General features: G+C 41.5%; 1 protein-coding gene across 7 annotated transcripts in view; it reads right to left on the reverse strand.

The window, feature by feature from the left end:
- The window catches only part of LOC128830854 (meiosis-specific coiled-coil domain-containing protein MEIOC-like), a 60,887-nt gene that overhangs the window by 12,731 nt on the left and 30,333 nt on the right, over positions 1 to 17,823 (reverse strand). For 5 of the 7 annotated variants that reach the window (XM_054016677.1, XM_054016680.1, XM_054016679.1 and 2 more), the window contains exons 3-5: positions 14,306 to 14,472; positions 6,928 to 7,029; positions 533 to 2,348 (exon numbers count right to left, since the gene is read on the reverse strand). In XM_054016677.1, coding sequence (XP_053872652.1) covers positions 533 to 2,348; positions 6,928 to 7,029; positions 14,306 to 14,472 — 2,085 coding nt within the window. Of the gene's footprint in view, positions 1 to 532; positions 2,349 to 4,986; positions 5,081 to 6,927; positions 7,030 to 14,305; positions 14,473 to 17,823 lie in introns of those variants that run through there. The other 2 variants (XM_054016685.1, XM_054016683.1) reach the window with 2 other exon arrangements.

Raw genomic sequence — 17,823 nt, forward strand, 5'->3', positions numbered from 1 at the left:
TAAAGGCCCTGGCTTTATCAATCGTCCAGGCTTTCGCGATACAAGTCATATCAGCGGTCTCTTCCACGATCCATGGATGGTGGTAACTACTGGCTACCAAACTTGCACTGAACAACATGAACCAAAGAATAGGATCCATGCCACCAGATAATACAAGACCTTTGGCCAAAGAGGGCTTGATGGTACTTGGTTAAGCAACCATGGTGTAATTTAGTTCAAGAAAATTACTGCTGAATAAGTGGTCCTAACTCCTGTATGGCTGGAAAATGAAAGATGAACCTCAGTCTCATGCACAATTGTACGACAATTGTATGATACACTGCTTGGTATCTTCTTACGATTGTGAATACTCAAAATAGAATGTTCAGATGGGGCTCAAAATATTTAGAGTAGAATGAAAGGTCACAATATTTCAAAAAGGCAGCAAGACTGGCTCCTTTTCACCAGTAAGATGCAGGAATTTCTACTCTACCTAGCTGTTGCTTTATAATCACCATCCTACGTACAAGACTATTATGGTATATATTATTACCTTTTTCCTCTCCTTCTCCAGAGCTCTCCACTGTTCGTAACACTCCTCCAATCGAATATGAAGCTCATTAGCAGGTCCACTGCGATTTCTTGGAGGCCTATATTTGTTAAAAGGAGTTGGAAAGGCAAAATATGGTGCACTTAATTCCCCACAAAATAGGTCATTAATGAAGGGATTCAAATGGTTAAAATCGTCATAGTGAAAAAGATCAACAAGTTCTGAGAATGGAAATGGTGATGGAGGAAAAGCAAAATTATTTGCTGACGGAAATGGATGGGGATTAAATGGAGCAAAATTGGGATTTTGCTTAAAATCAGACATTAATGGGAAAGAAGGAAGAAAAGAAGGATTGATGAAATCTGACACGTTGCCACCATTTTGTTCTTGCTTCTTTCGGAACATGTTGAACTGTTGCTGATTTTGTCCTGCATACCCAGGATGGGGTATCCAATTCCTTCTACCTCTTCTTTCATCTTTATTACAGTTATCTTGGTTTTGCTTTTTGCGAAACCTATGATACTTTTCAGACTCATCAGTTGCAGAATTCTGCTGTGTTAACCAGTTGTGTGACAAATTAATGGGTATTTTACGATACTGACCTTTATTAGTCAATGAATCATGCTGGGAATGTCCAATAGGTTTAATTTGTTTCTGATTTTCTGCAAAGAAATTTGAACCCCCCATGTTACTAGGAACACTATTTGATATTTGTAACCTTCCATCTTTCCTTGAATAGGGTACTGGTGACAACTGTGAGTAATAAGAGGGCTGGGTTACAGACTGATGTGTGGGAGATCCATTGGACATAGTTGAAACCCCTGAAGAGGACTGTGGGCTTGTTACTACTTGGTTTTGCTTCCTATATGCAATATCTGATGTAGATGTGGGACTTAAGATTTTACCATCCAGCCACGTATGTCCACGGTAAGGTGAATGAAAGTTTCCATTTTGTAGAGCAGTTTTTACAGATAAATGATATTCAGAAGGTTTATGAGAACATTCTTTAGCATTAATATGGCTCTTACATTCAGTGTTATTACAGGTTTCCCCCAAATTGAAGCTATTATGGCCATTTTGCATGTGAGTTTCCTGTGGGTTTCTATTTGTTCCTCCAGGAAAACTATTTTCTTTAGTAAATGGTTGATTGAAAAAATATAGCGATGGGTGAATAGATGGCTGTGATTTATGAGAAGTTGTAAAATCTTCATATCTTTTAGAAAACAAATGGTTGTCCTGGAACACTTTGCCCCACGTGCCATTAGCAGGTGGACTAGACAGATCATTGGAATACTTTGCTTGTTCTTGTCTGTCATTTTTCATAAGCTTGCCTCTTGCTCTGTCAGTTTCCCAATACTCTTTCTGAATACCAGTGTCATCTTTAATTCTGCATTGAGAAGAAAAATTACTAAAATCAGAGCAGTTCTTTTCACAGTCTCCATTTAATTTCATCTTATCATAATTGCAAACATGCTGATTAAATTGTACATTCTGAAATGCTAATCCTTCTTGCTGAATTATGGCATTATTTTCAAAAGCAGAATTTTCAGGATAAATGTTCAAGATATCATCAGATGGCTGAGTATAAGGGTCAGAAGGAGAAAGCCAAGACTCTATAAGATGAAGGTCTTCAAATCCTCTGTGTAAAGTGTCCACATCAGGTGACTTTTGCAAGTGGCCTTGGTAACAGCTGTGTGCGCCAATCAGGTTCGGAAAATCTTTACTTTGTAAAGGGTGCTTAGAAGACAGACGTGAGAAGTCACCATTGTTTCCAATGTCAGATGCCCACATAGGGGGAAACAATCTTGACAGAGAATTCCTGTAACAAATAGAATTGCACTTTTAGGAACGACCAAACACATTTATGTTACATTACAGCTTTGTTCAGAGTTTAGTGTTTTTTCAAAATCCAAAGCTACTACTAAGACCTTTGCTAAAGATATAATTTCAAGCAGTTCTGTCACAGAAATTAGCGATAAAAAACTACAAGTGTACTAGACTGTTGACAGCCTATAATTATTTCCTAAAGTCTATTTTTTATTGTTTTTTCTAGTCTACTTTTAATGTGTCACATTATGGTGCTTCAATCACTACTATTTGCCCTTCATAATCTTCAGAGACTTAATTATTTATTCTTTAAGAGTTTCTGTACTGACGTTTGAACTTATATAGCACTTTTCATAGAAAGATTCCATAGTATTCTAAAACAAAATTAAGCCTTACACCTCCGCAAAGTTGATTCCATGTTCTGCAGTAATTCTTATTTGTTTAATTACATTTTCCTTGTTCAATAAAAGTATGTTTTTTGCCCCCAGCAAGGAAACATTTATTTAAATCACTTGCTATGAGGTTTTCTAATCATTGTTTTAAATATACACATCATCCTGCTCAACGTTTAACAATATTTGTAAGCCATCAGATACAGATTTGACTCCTGTAATAGTTGAAAATGTCTGATGGCCTCCCCTCTTAGCACTCTTCTATGACGACTAATTATGTTTTAAGATAGGGAGGATAAGAATTCAAGAAAAATAATGTACTAACAAATCGCTATCTTGATTTTTTTCCCCAAATACTATCTAAGAGAAGTCAGCAAAGTCACTGTTATCTATATAGTCTCCACCGTTCTAATTTTTGCAGGGAGGAGGGGGAACTCAGATCCTCCTTGTGGTATTTCCCCACCAAATGTTTGGGTGCAAGAAAGAGTGCAACCCAAACAGGAGGCTGTAGGGCCTGCCAACAAATCCTACCAATTCCAAGAGATCCACATGCTCTATGTGTCTGCACTGGTTCCGGGTCTCTAGTTCTTCCCCAAGCCAACTGCCACACAGTTCCAATGGAGCCAAGCCGTCAGGTCTGGTCAAAGTTGTTCCCTAGGACCCCCAGTGCAGCGGAGATCTGAGGAAGTGTAATATAGCACTATACTATCACATTTCTGTGAGAAGCTCTTTTGGGTACCAGAAGGAAGTTGGGTAATGGAGAAAAGCTGCAACAATGTACGTTCTCCTACCCTTGGGGCATCCACTTCACCCACCACATGGAGAGGTGTCTGGCATGGGGGAGGATGATGGCAGAATTTCCCCTCCCAGCATATATTTTTTAGAAATGATCAGGCATGGTAAAAATAGGAGGTGTATGCCTTAAAAGCATACATTTAACCCAAGCTATTTGGTATCAAAAGACACAAAAAAGCCTTTCAAATTTTCTGCATAAATTCTGAGATAGAGGCCATTGATGGTTCACTACTTTGCATCGGCAACTCTTGACACGCTCAGTACACCTAATACTCTGTTGTCATGATAATTACCCAAAAGATGGCATGTAATAAATCATCAGAAAACTTAAAACTCACTGATCATTAATATTCTTGCATAATGTATGCACAGTTTGTGTACAAAGAGTTAATATGTGCTAGAATTATGTTCTTAAAATGAGTTTGACAAGCAAGGCATAAGCCCAGTCTGGCCTAGACAAAGGAATGTGCATTTGCATGTCTGACCAGCCTGGTTGTCAGGCAGAGATCATGAAGGTACATTTACATGCAAGATAAACAAAGCCATCAGGACAGCAAGTGGGGAAAGATGACCAATCTCCATGGAGGATGGAAACTGCACCTCCAGGAAGCCTTCCTGCCTCTTGAAGCAGGGTCAATGAACTTTGGGAAGATATAGGGAAAAGAGAAAAAGCCATTTTGGCACCATCACTTGAGGAGCTAAAGAGGTCAGAGATCACAGAATGTTGGATCCTTCAACCAAAGCGGTTTTGAAGTCCTTGGGTATTAAGTATAGGTGAGAAACCTGCTGAGGAAACGACTGTAACTTGCAGAAATTAAGTTTTAATCTTAAAATTGTATTTGTACTCATTTGTTTGTAACCCTTTCTATCTTTACTGCTTATACTTGGTATCACTTACAACTATGGCCTTTTGTTTAATAAACTTGTTTTTACTATAAACCAATTCAGTGTTTTGATTAAAACAGAGTGTTTGTGAAACCCCAGTTAAATTAATGAGCTGTTTTCTAGGTCTTTTAAGAAGCAGTGAACTTAACTTCTGGGAGTGTTCCAGGAGAGGATGGGACACGACAGGGAAGACAGTTTGGGGGAAATTCGGGATTGAGGGCGCAGGAAGAGTGTTGGGGTCACCCTGCGAAAAGTAACTTGGCAACGGAAACCAGGATGTGACCAGCATGCTTGTATGCTGGCTGTTGGTGTCACGCTTGTGAGCCACAGCAGCATAGCATTTAAGGCACCCAGAGTTACAGGGCAGGTGGTAACATAACTCCTTACTGGGAGTGCACCCTAAAGCATCACAAACTCCCTTTTTCAGTACCCAAAACACGGCTCTTCTTTATGACAATAAAAATGATGGCTCTTATCACTGTGCATTATCAATATATCATAGCTTCTCTTTATAAAGGAAGACACTCCAAAATTCACGACAGTAATAAAAGGCAGTACCTCCTTTGCTGGCGTATTCCCACAACTTTATGGACATTGTCTTTTGAATAAGCATCTCATCAGTATAGCACTCAAAGTACCATCTTATTTTCTTCTGTTACATACAAATAAATATTTTTTGCATTTGGAAAACAAAAATGGTAGAAATTTAACTTGCATGTTCCTACAATATGATTTCTATTGATCCCACTAGCAAACTTCATCAAAGTATTATTTAGTCAGGACCCAAAAGTATGCTAGGCACCTTGAAGAACATAAATTTGGTCCCCGCTCCCAAATAGTTTACAGTCTAAAAAGACAAGACAGATGGGTGATGTGGGAAGAGATACAACACTAATGTTATGCTTCTGACGTTATCCTTTTAAGTTCATTGAAGAAAAAAATACTGATTTGCAGGACTGGCTACTATTCAGGGTTTTTTTTTGTTTTCTTAAATATTATCGTTCATAAATCCTGGAAATATATAAACAACTCAAAACATTCTGAAATGTATTTGTATGTCTAGATATTATAAAAATCTTAGGATTTTATACTGATTGATCATTGCAGCTAAATCATTTTGAATAACTGGCCTCCAACTGAAAAATTCTGCCATAGCATTTGGTACAATGCCTTTTCCACTCAACTAAAACAAATGTGGAAAGTATTATAATGGGTTTTTTAAAATAGATTTGTGTATATATAGTGTGGAAGAAACGCAGTCTTCACTCTTAGGTTGTTTGCAACATGTCAGAGACAGTTTATTCTCAAGCAATTGCAAGGGGGAGAGTGCGCAAGGACAGGAGGTCTCTGCCAGATAAACAGTTAGGGCAAGCATTTATACCTTTTGTTGCATACAATAATGATCAACAGCCGCATCTTGTTTATACGTATTCCTTCCTGATATCTTACTTTTCTCAATAGTTCCTGCTACAGTCTGCGTTCCATTCTTATCTAACACAAGGGAAAACAGCATCTCTTACAGTTTTCCCCACTCGCTTCCTGCTCGCCCAGGCCCTGCCTTAAAGTTTTGCGATATTAGAGTTAGCGTTAGCTTGACTCTTGCTCTGTTCTGTTGAAAACTAAGATGTCTGCGTCCAAATTCCCTTTATCCCTTTTTCCACTTCCACAATAGTTAAAACTCCTATAAAACCTTCCATATTTGTCTTAGTTGAATGAAAAAGGCTGCCTATGCTACAGCAAAATTCTTCATTTAGAGACCAGTTACTCAAAATGATTTCGCTGCAATGATCAATCAGTTCAAAATCCTAAGATTTTTATAGTATCTAGAAATACAAATATATTTCAGAATGTTCTGAATTATGAGCTCTCTCTACCTTCAGCTATATCCACAGTCATACCTCCATTAATCCTCTTAATAAAACTAAAGTACCTAAGGCTAGGTCCACACTACCCACCTGATTCGGCAGGTAGAGATCGATCTTCTGGGATCGATTTATTGCGTCTCATCTGGACGCGATAAATCGATCCCAGAAGCGCTCCCCCATCGACTGCGGAACTCCTGCTCGCCGAGAGGAGGAAGCGCTGTCGACAGGGGAGCTTGCCTGCGCCGCGTGGACCTGCAGTAAGTAACCTTAGTTCGATCTAGGAAACGTCGACTTCAGCTACGCTATTCTTGTAGCTGAAGTTGCGTTTCCTACATCGATCCCCCGCCCCAGTGTGGACCAAGCCTTAGACATCAATTTCTCTTTCCAGTTGCCATCTGCTGGTAGAAGGATGAACAGAAGACTGCCTTTCTACTTTAGTTTATTCCAAGTAAGAACTACTAACAGATGTTTCCAGTTTAATTTGATGATAGCTTATTTAAATGATATCTTAAAACTCAGTACTATGTCAGACAACACATAAGTTGTCTTGTCAAATATCTACTGTTACATAAAATATATAAAACTTAAAACTGTAAGACATACAACACCATGCAAGTTTTCAGTATAAACTTACCAATCTGTAACTGGTTCTGGCTTGTTTGGCTCCTCTAGGATGCTCGACACTAACCCAAACATATCTGGGCCACTGCCAGAGTAAGACAGATTTATCTGTGCCCTGAAAAATAAAACCCAGACAGATATGATCCTATCTTTAGGAGAAAAAACAACCAATGAAGAGAAAACACACAAAAGTTTACCTTCTGATTTCTTTAGCAGTAACATATTATAAATATAGGAGGGGGAGAAAAGGAAGCTTCCTCACCTGCCAAGAATTAATGCAATAATGTTCCTTGCAGATGAGAAGCTAAGTATTATCTTCTATCATATCTTTAAACAGTAAACACATATTTGAATAACTAGCATGTTTTAAAGCACCAGGATCCTGACCCCCGTGTGCAGATCTCTGCCTTCATGCACAAAGCATTGTTTTTGGTTTCTAGAATTTTTACAGGGGAGTGGGAAGGAGAGAAGATGGATGGATGGGATGTCATCTTCCTGCTTGTCACCTTTTCCTCCCTCTTCCCCAGAACAGCCTTCTGTGGAGATAAGAGTGGATGGGGACTGAGCAGACATGAAGTGGGTTGCAATACTTCGGTGAAGAGTGGGGGAACAACACCCAACATCCTCCAACCAGCGCTATGAAAATTACTACAAAAGGATACATAGGAATTGCGATACTGGATCAGACTTAAGGTCAATCTAATCCAGAATCCTGTCTCTGACAGTGGCCAGCACCAAATACAACAAGATGTAATAACCCTACTGTAATCTGCGCCCCTGCACTCCCAACTTTAGGTCTGATTGTGATCTATAATAGTCAGAGATTGGTTTAATGGCTATTCCACCAATTTTTAACCTAATTATAACTCTGGATATTCTTGATATCTGTGTATCCAATCCCTTTTTTAATCTTGTTAAATTTTTGCCTCAACAACTTTCTGTGGTAGCGACTGCCACAGTTTAATTACACATTGTGAGAAATATTTCTTTTTATCAGTTCTGAATTTCCTACCTTTCAATTTAATTGAAGACCTTGTTTTTCTGTTAGAAGACTGGAAGAATACAAGTTTCCTATCTACCTTCACTACTGAATGTATTATTTTATATACTTTTATTATGACCCCTTTTATTTATCTTCTTTCTAAGGTAAACAATCCCAATCTTCTCAAGCTCTTTATATGAGATTTTTGCAATGTCCTAGATCATTCTTATCACCCTTCTCTGACCCCCCCTCTAGGTCTGCAATATCATTTTGGAGAAGAGGTGACCAGTGCTGCACACAGTATTCCACATGAAGCCAGACCATTGATTTATATAAAGACATTATAATATCCTCTGTATTATTCTCTATCTCATTTCTTAAGCAATCTAATATAGTTTGCTTTTTTGATCACAGCCGCACACTGAGCAGACGTCTTCATTGAACCATTTACTCTGATGCCCACATCCCTTTCTTGATTCGATACCGTTAACTTAGAACATGGTAACACATATCATTAGTTAAAATTTTACCTCCCATTTGCATTTATCAACACTGAATTTCATTTGTCATCATGTTGCCAGTTCACCTAGCTTGTTTTGGTCTCTCTAAAAGTTCCTCACAGTCCTCTCTGGTCCTGACTAACCTGGGTAATTGTGCCATCTGCAAATTTTGCTACTTCACTGCTCACCCCCCTTTACAGATCATTAATATATTAAACAAAAAGGAACCTACTATGGAACCTTGAGGCATCATACTGTTTGTATTTTGACATGATGAAAATTGGCCACTTAATCCTAAACCTGGCCTACACTGAAAATTTAGGTCAACCTAACTCTGTTGCTTAGAGGTCTGAAAAAGTCACACTCTTGAAAAACATAATTAAGCTGACCTAAGCCCTAGTATAGACACCAACTAGGTCAAAGGAAGAATTCTTCTGTCAACCTAGCTACCACCTCTCAAGGGAGTGGATTTAAAAAAAAAATCTTTCCATCGCTGTAGCAAGTATCTACACCACAGCAGCGCAGGTGCAGCTGTAATACTTGTAATGTAGACATAGCCCTTTGCTTCCTAGCTCCTAGTCAGATTTTGATCCGTAACAATACTTTATCTCTCAGTCCATGCCTACTTAGTTTCTTTATTGAGGGACCTGGTCAAAGGCCTTTTTGGTAGTCCAGATAAACATCAACTGGTTCTCCTTTATCCACTACCTCATTGACATGTTCAAAGAATTTTAACGAGGAGTCCCTGTGGCACCTTAGAGACTAAAATTTATCTGGGCATAAGCTTTCATGGGCTAAAACCCACTTCATAAGATGCATGGAGTGAAAAATACAGTAAGCAGTATATATATTACAGCACATGAAAAGATGGGAGTTGCCTTAACAAGTGGGGGTCAGTGCTAACGAGGCCAATGCAATCAAGGTGGATGTCGCCCATTTCTAACAGTTGACAAGAAGGTCTGAGTATCAGCAGAGGGAAAATTACTTTTTGTAGTGACCCATTCACTCCCAGTCTTTATTCAGGCCTAATTTGATGGTGTCCAGTTTGCAAATTATTTCCAGTTCTGCAGTTTCTCGTTGAACTCTGTTCTTGAAGTTTTTTTGTTGAAACTACAGTACCCACCTGGTGAAGTGAAGAAACAGATTGACAGAGCCAGAAGGGTACCCAGAAGTCACCTACTACAGGACAGGCCCAACAAAAAAAGTAACAGAACGCCACTAGCCGTCACCTACAGCCCCCAATTAAAACCTCTCCAGCGCATCATCAAGGATCTACAACCTATCCTGAAGGACAATCCCTCACTCTCACAGATCTTGGGAGACAGGCCAGTCCTCGCTTACAGACAGCTCCCCAACCTGAAGCAAATACTCACCAGCAACTACACACCACACAACAAAAACAATAACCCACGAACCAATCCTCGCAACAAACCCTGTTGCCAACTCTGTCCGCATATCTACTCAAGGGACACCATCATAGGACCTAACCACATTAGCCACACACCATCAGGGGTCGTTCACCTGCACATCTACCAACGTGATATATGCCATCATGTGCCAGCATTGCCCCTCTGCCATGTACATTGGCCAAACCAGACAGTCTCTCCGCAAAAGAATGAATGGACACAAATCAGACATCAAGAATTGTAACATTCAAAAACCAGTAGGAGAGCACTTCAATCTCCCTGGACACTCAATAACAGACTTAAAAATGGCCACAACCCCCTCTCCTAACCGGCCCTCCATACAATTTCCGAAACCCGATGCGGCTCTCAGGCCAAAAAGTTTACCCGCCCCTGGGTTAGACAAACACCTGTCAGGAATCATCTGTTATGTAGTCCTGACTTTAGTGGAGGGGACTGGACTAGATGACCTATTGCGGTCCCTTTCAGTCCTACACTTCTGTGATTCTTCCCAATATTCTCACCAGTGAAGACTGATTCAAAAAAAAAAAAAATTTTTTTTTTTAACTTCTCAGCAATGCCTTTATCTTCCTTAATCTCTTCCTTTAACCCACTGAGTGGCATCATCTGGAGTTCTTCATTCCCCACACAAGAAGACTCTTAGAAACACTTGAGGAACAAAGACTAAACTGGGGGAATGTTGGGCCCAGGCTAACGGGATTTCTAGCCTGTGAATAAAAGGCCTGAGGATTCAAACTGTAAAGCAAGTGCAGCTTGCCCCTTAAAAATCTGCAGCCTGCTTGTATCATTTCTCCAGGCGAGAATCTGCTAATTCATATTCAATCTATTTAGTATGTATATACTCAATCATAAGCCGGTTTGTTTATAAGCCGACCCCCCAAGTTGGATAAGTAAAAATGGAAAAAATTTATAATCCGTTCATAAGCCGACCCTATAATTCAGGGGTCAGCAAACTTTGGCTCCCAGGCCACAAAGATAGGCCGCTGGCGGGCCGAGATGGTTTGTTTACCTCAAGCGTCCGCAGGCACGGAGGTAAACCTAAGTAAATAAAGTGTCCTGGCGCGCCAGCTGCTTACCCTGATGGGCCGGGACAGCAACTGGTAGGGAAATGTTTTGGGGACGACAAGCTGGGGATCAGGGGAGTAATCCCTGTGACCACTCCCCACATGACCCCCCCCCCGACTCTCCCCATCCCATCCCTTCCCACCTTATCTGAGGAGGGCCAGGGGAGGATGTCTCTGACCTGGTTGGAGCTGCTCCGGCAGGCTGGGTAGCGTGGCTACAGCCTGTTCCGGTGGGCCAGACCGGGCGGCGCGGACGCAGCATGTTCCAGCGGGCTGGGCCAGGCTGCACAATCGCAGCATGCTCTGGTGGGCAGGCGGCATGGCCACAGCCTGCTCTGGGGGGCAGGGCCAAGCGGCACGGCTGCAGCCTGCCAGCCCTGGATCTGCAGCTGCTTCGGAGGCTGGGGGGAGAGCAGCGTGGCCAGAAGTGGAGAGACTCTGGCCCCGCCTCTTCCCTTCTGGCTCTGCTGGCTGTGCTGCCTCTCCTTGCTCCCTCTGTTGGGGGGAGGGGCTGTGTCCCACCCCTCCCTCTCTATACCCGTCCATAAGCCAACCCCTGTCTCTGGTGCTTCCCTTTTTTACTAAAAAATTTGGCTTATGAATGAGTATATATGGCATATTAAGGTTAGTTTGTGTTTTTTATTTATTTGCTAGGTAATTTGCTTTAATCTGTTTGCTATCACTTATAAGCACTTAAAATCTATCTTTTGCCGTTTATAAACTTGTTTTTGTTTTAATCTAAACCGGTGAGTTTTGACTGGAGTGCTTGGGGAAAATCTCTGCTTAGTTACCACAAGTGTGCGTTGTTCTCTTCACATTGAGGGAGAGGCGGACCCGGTATTAAACCCATATACTGGCCAGATTTGACCAGGGCAGGACGGTACTGTTCTGGTGTCCCAGGCTGGGAAGCTGGTGGTTAGAGAGCTTACGTGTAACTGCAGCTGGGCATGTCCCTACCTGTGTGAAATGCTGGTGGACGTGTAGGACCGGGAGCGGGTCTGCAGCTTGCCACAGCAGCACAGTGTGAGAGGGAGCCCAGGCTGGTGGGTACCCCAGTTCCAGGTGGCACCCAGGGGGAACCAGTCACAGCACCTATTCTTTCTTAGGCTTCCTATTTCTGATGTAGTGAGTTATAAATACTAAAATGAGACATTTATATTGAAAATGCAAATGTCATCATGGGTATCAAGTGCCAATAAATGACTGTGGTAGTTTGCCTTAAACAACCCCAAAGTAAGAATGCATGCCATAGCCAGCACTTGGGATAGAGATGGAAAGAACACAGGGGAAGAGAGAGAGAGAGAGAGAGAGAGGTCTGCATTTGTATAACTTCTCTAATTGTTAACAGCTGCCTATATACTTCTAAAGCTACCATAAAGATACACTAAATATTTCAACAGATGCACATATTTATCTTAAGATGACTAAGATAAATGGGAGATAGCATGAGAGGGCTCATTTAAATGTCTGGTATATAAGGGGAAAGGAAATAGAACCGGGTAACAGGAATGTGAAAGAAAATGGGAGTAGACAAAAGAAGGGGTAACACAGGGCCAGACTAGCCTAACAGCAGGCAGCTGCAACAACAGTTTCATAAGCTTACTGAATGACGAGGGTAGGAAAGATTAGATGGGAAAAGTAGCCCAGGCCTAGGAGTGAGGGCCCAGAGTGCAGATTGGGGTGTCCATTAAAACTTTAATTTAATAGCTAACATGATTCCTGTCTCTGGATACTTAATACAGGCTGCCCACCTTGATGGGAGACAAAGTGAATCCAATCTCCACATGGTTTACTTGAACACCCCCTATTTCGGATCTCTTCAGCTACCAATACAGAGTTGCTCAATGGCTATCATACACCACTCGTTGAGCTAGTAAATTTTAGCTAGCATTTTAACAAAATCATCTAGCAGCACTAAATCTCTGATGCAAGTAGTAAGTGAGGGCCCTCAGGGCTGCACAGGCATCTCTGGTGAGTTATGTAACAAAGGGAGAAAGAGACTAGTCTAGACCAGAGGTTCTCAAACTGCCAGTCGCGACCTAGTACTGAGTCGCGGAATGTAAGGCACTGGGTCACGGCGGCTCTGGTCAGCACCACCGACCGGGCCATTAAAAGTCCCATCGGTGGTGCTGTCCAGCGAAGGCAGGCTGACATTCTGACATCGTGCTGCGCCCCAGAAGCAGCTGCAGCAGGTCCAGCTCCTAGGCAGAGGGGGGTCACAGGGCTCTGTGTGCTGCCCCCACCCCGAGCACCAGCTCTGCACTCCCATTGGCTGGGAATTGGCCAATGGGAGGTGGGGGGCGGTGCCTGTGGGCGAGAGCCTAAGAGCTGCTTGTGCGCTTCTGCCTAGGAGCTGGACCTGCTGCTGGCTGCTTCCGGGGTGCAGTGCGGTCCACGGTGCCAGGACAGGCAGGAAGCCTACCTCTGCACCCCTGCTGCGCCGCTGACCGGGAGCCAACCGAGGTAAGTCCACGCCCCCCCCCATACCTGGACCTCCTTCCTGCACCCCAAGCCCCTCATCCCTGGCCCCACACCAGAGCCTGCACCCCATCCCAGAGTTCTGACCCCCTCCCACACCCCAACCCCCTGCCCCAGCCCAGAGCCCCCTCCCACACCCTGAACCCCTCATTCCCGGCCCCACCCCACAGACTAGACCAGTGGTTTTCAACCTTTCCAGACTACTGTACCCCTTTCAGGAGTCTGATTCATCTTGTTTATCCCAAGTTTCACCTCACTTAAAAACTACTTGCTTACAAAATCAAACATAAAAATACAAAAGTGTTACAGCACACTATTACTGAAAAATTGCTTACTTTCTAGTTTTTTCTGTATGAAATTTTAGTTTGTATGGACTTTTTATGTAGCCTGTTGTAAAACTAGGCAAATATCTAGATGAGTTGATATACCCCCTGGAAGACCTCTGCATAAGTCCCAGAAAGCTGGCGTATGCATGCTTACGTTACAGGTTGTGGTGAAGTTCCACACACATATGTCCCCTAACCTCCATCCGTTTGTACTGTTCAGTAACAAAAGGAAGAAACTGGCATTCACTGTGCCCCTTCTGTTACAAAAAACAGCTCCCTCTGTCACCAAAAAGGATCATAATGACGTGATGTAACAAGGAGGCCTTTTCAAAAGGTAATTTTTTGTCATTATATAAAGATCAAGATTTATCTGATACTTGACTTTCCCATTATGTCCATAATAAGGAACTTTTATGTCACATATTTCAAAAGTATAGCCATGATTTCCACAGTTATTTGATAAATACTATTCAATTCAGGTGATTTATTGCCCATGAGTTTCTGGAGTTATCCCATAACTTCTTCCTTACAATACTTAGAAACCAAGCCCTCACACTCCTGCCCAATTAAACTTTCAGCCTTCCAGAAAAAAGCATAAGATTATACTTATTTAATACCTTTTTTTTGTGCAGTCTTGTAAAGAAGTTGCTGTGTTGGTATCATCTCCACACACAGACCAATTACTATATAGCCGGGATGATTCCAGAGGTGGTGGTGTACTTGTGATCCCTCCTAACAACGGGGAGAATAACTGAGTGTCCATTTTTTGTTTCTTGCCGTTTATCTGAATTGAAAAGAGAGTAAACAGTTTTACAATGTGAGGAATTTATGAAAGTGAACAATAAAGGGCACTTCTTTTGAAAAAAGGAAGTTTGTTTTTTAAAAGAGGTAATATTTTTTCTTTCTGAAAACTTTGTTTCTGCGAATCCATACATATGATTTTTTTTTAAAAATCAAGTGTTATTTGAATCAGATTTTTCTTTTTAAAAATAAACCTATTAAAAATAAATCTGAAATTGTGACAACTTATGTTAAGGCCAAAAGTTAGTATAATCTATCAAAATAAATTAACTAAATAATATTCAAACAGTACATGTTTATGCTGAAATTTTAAAGAAAGTCAAACCACTGAACTGGTGGAATTCACTGTGCTAAGCACCTGGAAGTCCATTAATTGAAGTGTTAACTAGATTTTGATAACAGTAGCCTCTCTGCAGCTGTGTAAGAGAATATTTTCTTTATTTCAGTTTGTTCAACTAGTTTGTTAAATGACTACTTCATTGAAAGTTGAGAAATGGATTCACTTTTTTTTTTTTTTTTTTTAAGGCAGGAAAACTTGCTTTCCTTTTCCAGTCTACGCATAAAAACTAGGTGAGAAAGGATGAGAGCTACTGTTTCTAAAATCTAGAGGAAATGGAAACCAGAAACAATCGGTTCAATTAACTAATTACAGATAATACTTCCTTTGTATATCAAATCAGGTTCAAATGCGAAATGTTTTGATAAACTTACATTTTAAAAAGTATGCAGCACATTTAAGGTAGCTTTATTTAACCAAAAAACAATTTTAAAATGCTGTTTTGGGCATTGTAATTCAATTCCAGTTTCCATTCTAATGCAGCTTGACACAAATCACAAGTAAAAATAAGCATGGGGCATGCCACAACGTTTCAGCTGGCTCCAGGATACTCTCACTGATTGGCATGGCCAAACAGACTTGGGAGACTGGATGCAGAATATCAAATAATTTGAGAGAACTTTCCTGAATGACTTTGAGGAGTATATCTAAGGTCTCCTCCATCCTTTTAAGGAGGTCCTGACAGGCCTTGATATTAGGCTGTGGAAGGTGCAGATAGCGCTATAGCCTTATTTGGTGATGAAAATGAACTAGCCAAAGGAATGGGTAGGTCCCTCATTGTCCTCCATGAGGTTCCTGTTCAACTTCCTGGACGAACTCTGGTTAGAGAGTTGTGCTATCTTAGATGGTTCTTTAGGAAGAGGTGATTTATTCTCAGACCTGAATCTAGATGAATAAGGAGCAGGAAAATGTTGAGGATTCCATACTGACCTACATTCCAAGACTGCATTCCATACAGGAAAGGCAGATAATGCCACAAGATGTAAGGTTCCTGAAACCTGTCAGAAGTATGGGATCTATGACAAGAAGGACTTCTTCTTAGGTCTCGTTCAGGAACCAGTCTAGAAGACTGAGAAGAAAATCTACAAGAAGCACTTCTACAGTCATAAGACAAAGACAGACTAGCAGAACTCCATCCAGGATGGTACATATATCTATGGGGTTGTAACAGACTGTGGAGATCTAGACACTAGTTACTGAAAAATAGATATTGGTACCACAGATAACTGTCTCAGGGAGATTCTTTCATAATCGATACCTTTGGTTCCCATACCAGAAGGGACTTGAATCTAGTAAATATTGGAGAATATCAAAGACAGGAGATTCCGGTATTGGAGTGATCACTATGTTCCCAGAGGTTGTAAAGGCAGCCTGCATTGAGATAGGAATCAGGACCAAAGTGGACGAGCTCCGTGGTACCCATGTGGATGTCTCAGTAGATGGGGTCTTCTTATTAAGGTGTGGTACTGAAGAATCTGTGGCAGATGGCACCAATGGCATCAGTACTGAAGAAGTGGTATCGGTCACTGAGAACAGTCAACACAGTCCCTGAAGACTCACGGTGCTGATCAGATTTGGAAGGAACGAGTTTGGAGACATCAGAGCAATGAGGCTTAAACCTCTTCTTAGCTGGTGCCAGGGACGGTGATCAGTGCCAAACACCATCTGAAGATCTCTGCTCCTTCCTACCTTGGACAGGAGGAGTCAGACTGACTGACCCGAAGAGGACTGAAGAGCATGAAGTCTCTTAGAGCAGTAGGCATGCTAGCCACCATAAGTAGCATCTCTGGTAGCTGAAGCACTAGCAGCAACCAGCTTTAAAACAGCAGATTGCTTTTGATGAGGGACTTCAAATTTGGGAAAACTCCTCACTGACCTTTCCATCAGAAACATTTTTCAATGGGTATCACTAGCTCCCTTCATGCATGTAGAAAAGGATTTGCAAACTGAACATTTGTACATAATATGCAGTTTCCCTAAACAAAAAAAGACACTTAATATGTCCATTATTTGCAGGCACAGGTGATTCACAGGCAGTGCAGATTTTAAAGCCTAAAGACAGTGTCAGCCATCAGACTTTCACCTCGATACCGGGGGAGACTCAAACAAAAAATAAATATTGCCTTTTTTGAGGGGGCCAATGGGCACTAAATAAAATGTATAGGCTACAAAGAACAGTTGTCAACTCGGTAAGTAACTATCCTAAACAACCTACGAAATTACAGGGAAGTAGAAGGACACCATTTAGCTCTGTCTTGCTGCCATGAGCAGAAAGAAGAAATTGAATGGCAGCTGGGGCTGCTCCACTCTTTATACCCTTGGGAGGGGCATGAGTACAGGATGCATGAGCAGCCCCAATGAATACAGCTGGATAAAAGATTCTGGGCTTGCACACATGGGGTACACACACCTACAGTGGGATCCATGTGGACAAATGTTTGAAGAACTTTTTGATTGGGTTCTTGGAGAAGGCTGAGGGTATACTTCCTATATGAGAAAGGGGCTAAAAGAAATTATTGTCGTTGATTGGCTGACCTCCTGCTCAGTTAATCATTTTAATGATGCTGAGATTTCAACTGCATTGTTCCTCTCTGTCATGGTGCCTAAAGCCCTGGATAGGCATCTTTTTAGTTATCATTTAAATCAAAATAAATAAGAAGTCAGTCTTCATTCCACTGTCTCTCAGGTATTGCTAGAACACTCCCCAACCCACAGGAGAGTGGGTGTTGCTATATGTTCAGCTGCTTTGAATCTCTCTCTCTCCGTTAGATACTCAAGAAACCAGAACACTAAAGCCCTCCTTGTTGCAAGACCTAGGCCTGAGTTTGATTTGGTGGTAACCACCATACCTTTTTCTTAGTAGGCCTCTCTTCCCCACTGTGACCCAATGAGATAGATGTGGCTTGGCAGAAAAGGCACTTAACCTGAGTGGACTGGACAACATTTTGATATTATAGGGCACTTTAATAAAGAAAAAAAATGGTTACTAACTTATCT

Source organism: Malaclemys terrapin, chromosome 2, assembly GCF_027887155.1.
Source record: "Malaclemys terrapin pileata isolate rMalTer1 chromosome 2, rMalTer1.hap1, whole genome shotgun sequence".
Taxonomy (NCBI): domain Eukaryota; kingdom Metazoa; phylum Chordata; order Testudines; family Emydidae; genus Malaclemys; species Malaclemys terrapin.